The 7,511-nt window shown below is 39.2% G+C and overlaps 1 protein-coding gene across 1 annotated transcript; it reads right to left on the minus strand.

The window, feature by feature from the left end:
* Positions 1 to 4,965: 4,965 nt before the first annotated feature.
* LOC131164053 (threonine synthase, chloroplastic-like) lies at positions 4,966 to 6,885 on the minus strand. Its single transcript, XM_058120992.1, has one exon. It carries the CDS (start codon positions 6,881 to 6,883, stop codon positions 5,189 to 5,191), a length of 1,695 nt encoding a protein of 564 aa, XP_057976975.1. The 5' UTR covers positions 6,884 to 6,885; the 3' UTR covers positions 4,966 to 5,188.
* Positions 6,886 to 7,511: the final 626 nt, after the last annotated feature.

Genomic DNA, 7,511 nt, shown 5'->3' on the forward strand with positions numbered 1-7,511 from the left:
TGTTCTTTAGGGTTCATCCCATAATATGGTAAATTAGATAAATGTAAACGTGTAATGAAACCTATGGGATACTGAATGTCTCATATAGGTGGCAACTCACTGAGCACAACATCTGAGAACTTAACTAGCAACTCCCCTACCTCAAGTGGGTCCTCACATGAAAACTCTCAATCCTCATAGGAAACCTCTTGAGCAATGATTGCTAAGATACACCCGTTTTCTAACCTCTCTCGCTTAAAAGCCCTATGATCAAGCAAGTGAATGCTTCTTTGAACTGGTACTTAAAGGGCTACCTTGTTCCTTAACTTAGGATCCTTGGGAATGGGCTTGGTAGGGATCAAGTGTTTTCCCTACCATGATTAGTTACATCATGATCAAATAACCATAGTCGTCCTAACAAAACATGGGCCACATCCATCACGATTACATCACCGTATCCTTATAATCTCCCGTTTGATGGGTACAAAGACACCTCTCAACAACTAGTAGATTTTTCCTATTTACCTGATTCACCTTAAAAGGACGAGGGTGTGGCTCTCCCTTGAACTTGTTCAATCTTCCTAAAGCAGCCTAGATCACATTCATGCTACCACCTCCCATCAATAAGTAATTTACATGTCCTATCCCACAACGAATGAAACTGCAAAAAGTAGTGGTTTGTTACCACTCCAGTATCCATGGTAGTGGATAAAACACACCTAACCATGCTAACATGGCAGTCATCATCCTCAAAATCATCAACAAGCTCATCCTCATCTCCCAAGTCCTCAATAGCATCTACAACTTGACCCAATCAAGTAGGTCATCAGTTTCACAATCTAAAGCCCAACGAGCAGTTATATGACCTCTAGCGTGACAACGATGACATTGCACAAATTAGCTACTAGCTTGAGGAATACTAAGTCCACTAGAGTGAACAACATGATGTGACTCAATTTGCTTTGCAAAACTCTCTCTAGGGATAGACTAAAGGATGGTAGATCTAAACTAAGGAAAAGGGACTCACTTACCTGAGATGAAGACCTACAGGAGATTTTGAGGTACTTTTCGATGGCAAGAGCTTTCTGATAAGCCGCCTCTAAAGACTGATGAGAACAATTCAACCTCTCACCTAACATCTTCCTCAAGACAATTCACAAACCTAGACATAGTGTAAGGTGTGACCTCAACAATATCACTCCTAAGCATCAACTCCTCAAGTTGATCTATGTAGCTGGCCACATAGTGGCCTGTTTATGGTTCGAAAGCTGACTGAATAACTAGCTCTTATAGGAAGAAGGGGTGTACTTTTCTTTCATTTGTTGTCTCACCACTTCTCACTGAGTAATAAGAAGTTCACCCAACCATTCCAAGGTTTGTTGCATAGTTTTCATTACTTATTTGCTGGTCCTACAAGTTTCGGCTTGGTAAACCGAAACTTTCCTCCCCCTATATACAAATTAGTTATAGAAATCCTCCATCTTTGCTGCCTAGTCTTAAAAGCAGCTTGGGTCTAATCTCCCATCATAGGCATGGGTGCATGCACATCTACCTTGACCCTTTCTGTATCATCTCCATAGTCCTCCCAACACTGCCTAGGGGAAAGTGGAGCATGCCTAGGGTTAGCCGGTTAGGTTGGTACCTTACATCATTAAACTCCTTAGAAGTTACCTTCCTCAAACCTAGACTCTACATTGACCTGAGGCTGGAGGGGTTAAACTGGTCTACCAATTTGTTTTGGAGCCTAACTCATATTGTTAGGTACTAAAGGAATTCCTAGAATAGGAAGAAATCCCTGGGCTGACACTACTGAATATGGGGACCCATTAGGGTGCCTAACTGATGGTTCCATGTCTTCTACAACAGGGTGTTTACCAAACAAATTTATGACTTGGTCAAAAATATTTCACAAAATGCCCGATTTTTGGTCCACCAACTCTTGAAGAGTGTCCAATCGGACAGACAAGGTTTGGGTATCATTTGGTGCAAGTTCAGTGGGATTATGCAATTACAATTTTTAACCTAATCATACAAATGTTAGTCAAGAAAATGTTAGAATTTGGCTACCTCACCAAAGATTTTGAACACTAATTTAGTTGACCATCAAATTCTCAAGGTAAGTCAAGCAATTTCTCAACTCCCTATTCTTAAATCCTCAAGAAACAGCCTTCAAACAGTAGCTGGGCCTCAATCTTAGCAAGGCTTCAAAACTCAGAAATTTACTTTGACAGTCCAAGATTAGGCTGAATTTGTCCTTAGAAATGTGAACCAAGCTAGATAATTCAAATTTTCATTCAGAAAATTTAAAAATATCAGGATAAAATCCAAATTCTCAAAGCTGCAAGCAATATCTCCGTAGTATGGATGATACAAAGGAAGTTCAACAACTTCCTCATGTACATGGGGTGCGTGAGCCATCGGCAGAGCTCCTCCAGCAATGAGTTTCCGGCTGAAGGCAGGTCAGGGACTAGTGGTTTTAGTGATGGTTGTGGTGTATCAAAGAAACTTCAGGAACCGTGGAATTTCAAGGGTAGTCAGCTGTCGGTGCGTGGGGCCACACCCCTTGTTGGGCGAAGGTGAAACTGCAGGGGGCAGGGTTTTTGGTGGTGTCTGGTTCTGACAGGTGGAAGGAGTGTTGTGAAATGGCTGTTGGAAACTAGGGTTTCAAACCAGTGGTACGACTGTAATTTCTGGGAAAAGTTTAGGTGAAAAGTGCTTCAGTTTTCTGCAATTTCGAACTTTAATGACTGTGTGCTGATATTGGTTTGCTCTGATGCCAATTTGATGTAGGACAAGTAACAGAATTTAGATATAGAGAGCAAATTGAGAGAAGAAGAAGAAGAAGAAGAAGCAGCAACAGCAATAGGAGAGAACCAGAACAGGGATGGGGAAGGAAGAAGAAGAAGCCTGCAGGAGAAATAGAGAGAGACAAAGAGAGGGAAACTGCAGCTACCTGATTCAAAACAGTAACTGTACATCAACATGCATGTCCAGCACTTTAACCACAACTACAACTAAAACATACTAACAAAAATAACCCAAATGAACAGAAAATACAAAATACTAAAGGAAGTCACTAAATAATACAAAGAGGTCCTCATACAAACAATATTTCTTAAACCTTCTTAAACCTACGCCTAAAATATGCGTGCCGACTGGACCGCCTATGGGATGTAGAGGTCCTCCACAACATGGTTAACAATTCAATCTTCTCAAAAAATGATAAAATAATAAAATAATAAAATTAAACTGGCCAAGTTTATAGAAATCAAAACAACCTACCAGTCAAGCGTAACATCCATTGCTGTTAGAACAATCATCCTAAAGTAGTGGGTCGGTTGACAGGACTCATCAATTTGCAATGACCAAAGACAGGATGATCAGGGCAATGCTCCTGCATACCAATTGAATCTTGGAATCTTACAATCCTATGATACAAAAACAAAAAAGATTATATGACTCCGAACTCTCTGGTGAGATCATGATTCAAATCCTAGGATCAAGGGATCTTTGCAATCTTAAAATCAAGCACAAATAATTGAATTGTGATTCCAATTTAAAAGATTCTTTTATTTCTTGTTCCAGTCTTGTTTTAGTAACTTTTGTTTGTTATGACCAAACAAAAATAAAATTAAAAAATTTTAAAAATCCATACATATGTCTCATAAATAAATAAAAATATCATTTTAATAAAAATTTAAGCTTGCACTACATTATAGAATGAAAACCATTATAGCCTCAATTTGGTGTTACCTCACTTTGTCAATTTCAACTTTCCTCTTTCACGACTGTGTTGTGTCCTTAGTCGTCATCAATTTGGTGATTTCAACTCCTCATGGATCAAAACTCAGGACCAGATTTATTTTCAGATCATATCCCCCTTTAGTTCTTTTAGGTAATGATTGGTTCCGGAATAGTTATTCCTTGGAATAAGATGGAATATAATAAGACATTTGGGAATAGAGGTAATAATTATTCCTTGGAATAGGCATTTCACAAACTAAACATAATCTTAATTCTTAGTTCTTAGTTCTTAGTTCTTAGTCCTTCTTTCTCTTGTCCAATCTCCTAAACTTTAATCTTTTTTTGTTCTCTAGTCCGCTTAATTTTTTTTTTAATATCTAACTTAATTAGGGTATTAGACTTCAACTTCATATCAATGTCCATTCAATATGACTTCTGCAGCAACAATAACAGCAATAAATCCTTAATTCCACTCATATTTATCATTTTTTGTCATCCAATATGATATTTTCATCTATAAAAATATAACTATATAGTTAAATAACATCATTAAGGGTAATTTTGTTTTCCTAACCTCATCTTGAGCCCATCTTAGGTTTGGCATATTGTCGGCAATTACCTCAGATTCTTAAAATGCTATATTGATATATTTTCAAATACTATTTTTCATGTCAGTAGAATCTTTTGTTCCCAAAATTCAATATCTTACGATCCAAACCAATAGAATTCCCAATGATTCAAAGTAGGATCCCAATACCAAGAATGTTCAAATCCACAGCACTTGAATTTAGGCCAACATAGGCACACGCTAGATATTGGGCTACAAACCACACACTGAATGGAAATAAAAAATAATCATGAAGTGAAATCTACATGATATCTAAGAATATTTAAATATAAATTTGAAAATGCAAGAATAAAATTTGTTTTGGTACTGTCATCTGAGGCCAAAACTGAATAATCAAAATTTTAAAAACCCACAACCAAAAACAGAAAATAAATAATTAAAAAAAAAAACCGAAGTGCAAGGTTTTCGGTTTTTTGGAAGATTTTGAACACTCAAGCACTCAACACTGCATGCAAACCACAAGAGAAATCAGTGTGCCCCTGGGAGCATACTAGCATAGTCACTGCATAGAAAATTTACTCAAGCCTACAGATACCCATTAATTAACTGTAAATAATAAAAATTAATTCAGCAGAAAAAAAGTAAGTAAACACCTTGAAGGTTAAAGCCATCGATTGAACAACCAAAACTTTACCAGATCAATTGATACTAAACTTCTCAAAAATGGCAATGCTGCCATACATAAAGTTTCCTCAATCAAAAGCTAAGCTGTTAACTAGCTCCTGCCATTTAAAGAGACATTCAACAACAAAGCATATTAAAAGCCAACATCAGAGGCACAATAAAACAAGAGGAACACAGAGTACATGACCAAGAAATACAGTGCTCACAAAATGACTAATGCTTTGGATCTTTACTTAACAAATACTTTTTTAAAACATCCATTACCGATCCAAAATCAGCTTTCACGTTAACTGGTGGATTAGCAAGTCTGCAAGCCAAGTCTGGAATGTCCTTGGAATGATAATCAATCTTGGATTGCGTAAACTTCAACCCATGCGCAGTGCTTACCACCACTGTTCGATCCGTAGGCTTTATGACTCCACTATTTCGCAGCTTAATCAAAGCTGTCAATGCAACACCAGTATGAGGACAAATAAACATTCCTGTGGAATCTGCTTGAGCCATTGCATCCATCAATTCTTCCTCCGTCGCCTCCTCAACAATCCCATTTGAGTTCTTTAGAGCATAAACAGCCCTGTCAATAGAAACAGGATCACCAATTTGTATTGCAGATGCAAAAGTTGTGTTAGCCTTCACTGCTTTGAAGTCCGCCCACCCCGACTTATAGTGAAGGTAAAGCGGATTAGCATTTGCTGCCTGAGCACAAATAAGCCGAGGAATCCGGTCAACAAGTCCCAATTCTTTGCACATATGAAACCCTTTATAAAACGCATAGATATTCCCCAAGTTCCCACCAGGAACAATGACCCAATCAGGCACTTCCCAGTCGAATTGCTGCAAAATCTCGACCGCAGCCGTCTTCTGACCTTCCAATCTCAAACTATTCAAAGAATTTGCCAGATATATGGGCAACTCCGCAGTGACTTCCCGAATCAACTGCATACACCCATCAAAATCTGTATCAAGGCTCAACACAAAAGCCCCATTCGCAATCGGCTGAACCAACTGAGCAATTGATATCCTATTCGCCGGAAGGAAAACAATAGACGGGATGCCCGCGGCAGCACAATAAGCAGAAAGAGCAGCCGAGGTGTCGCCAGTGGAAGCGCAACCGACACCAACGACTGGGCGATTCATCTTCCTCAACCGATTCACCTGACTGACCAAAACAGTCATACCCAGATCCTTGAAACTACCCGTATGGCTAATCCCGCAGTGCTTTACCCACAAATCGTTCATGCCCAGAAACTGTTTTCCAAAACGCTCAGCCCAGAAAAGATTGGAGTTCCCCTCGAAAGCGCTGACAATGTCATCGCTATCGATCTCGGGAAGAACCCATTCTTTCTTAGACCAAACACCGGAACCGTAAGGCCAGGTGGTCTTGCCGACGCGCGAGTCGAAGAGAGACTTCCAGTAGGCGGCGTCATACCTCTTGAGCGCTTCCATGTCGTGGCGGACGTCGAGGAGGCCGCCGGAGCGGGATCGGTAGACGATTTCGTCGAGCGAATAGGACTCGGTGGAGGAAGCATCGGCATTAAAGGGGACGTACTTGGCGGACAAGCCGTGGTTGCGGGAGGAGAGGTGGAGGCGTGCTTCTTCGCGGATATTCTGCTCGGCGGGGCGGCGGTGCTTGAGGACTGGCGGGGGAGGTGGGGAGTTAGTGGACGGTGTGAGGTCGGGTGAAGCGGAGGCAAAGATGGGTGAAAGATGGGTTTTGATTCTAGGGTTTAGAGGGGTGGGTATAGAGGGGAGAGAGACATGAGATGACTGGAACAAAGTAGCCGTCGCCATTGCTGAGAAAACGAGAGAAGCTAGAGAAGAATATAAGAAAAGTAGCAGTATAGGCTTTGCGAACTCGGTCGAAAGAGAATAAGAAATTGAAAATAAAACAGAGAGCGCAGACACCATCATAAACGATACCGTTTCATTTAGGGCTGCTCGTGGATCGGTTTGGTTCAATTTGGGGTCAAAAAAAATTACAAGTTACAACCAATGAACCAAACCGACTCGATTGACTTGAGAGAAAGGCTTGAGCCTTTGACGACCAAAAAAACACTCAAATATAGGAATTAAGACTCTAATCCCTTTAAAAAAAAACACACCCACAAAGTTTTCCTTAAAAAATAAAAAGAATAATTGACCAAGTTTTTGTAATATGATTTTGAATTTCGCATCCATTAATCACTATTAATTTTAATAATATTTACCTTTCAAAGATGCTATATTACTCTTTATGATTATTTTCGACTTTTAATTTTGCATGCCTAACATATTTTTTTATTATTTTATGTCCTTGCATATAATCTTTAGAACAAATGTCGAAATAAGTACCTATATTTATATACTCGCACAATAAGAATTTGCTTGTAAACTTCTTATCACGTGCGATGCTTAACAAACTTATATTCTTTTTACCTTTTACCTTATTTCTTTCTTTTAAACAATTGGCTCAATTGGTTATTTCCTCGTTTGATGGTTGCTGTGAGTTTAAGCCCTTTTATTAACTTTGATACGTAACATCTTATATTATTGTGAA

This window comes from Malania oleifera, chromosome 9, assembly GCF_029873635.1.
Source record: "Malania oleifera isolate guangnan ecotype guangnan chromosome 9, ASM2987363v1, whole genome shotgun sequence".
Taxonomy (NCBI): domain Eukaryota; kingdom Viridiplantae; phylum Streptophyta; class Magnoliopsida; order Santalales; family Ximeniaceae; genus Malania; species Malania oleifera.

What these genes read in the sequence shown, in the direction of transcription:
- LOC131164053 (XM_058120992.1), bottom strand. Translation starts at nt 6,883, where the DNA reads ATGGTGTCTGCGCTCTCTGTTTTATTTTCAATTTCTTATTCTCTTTCG.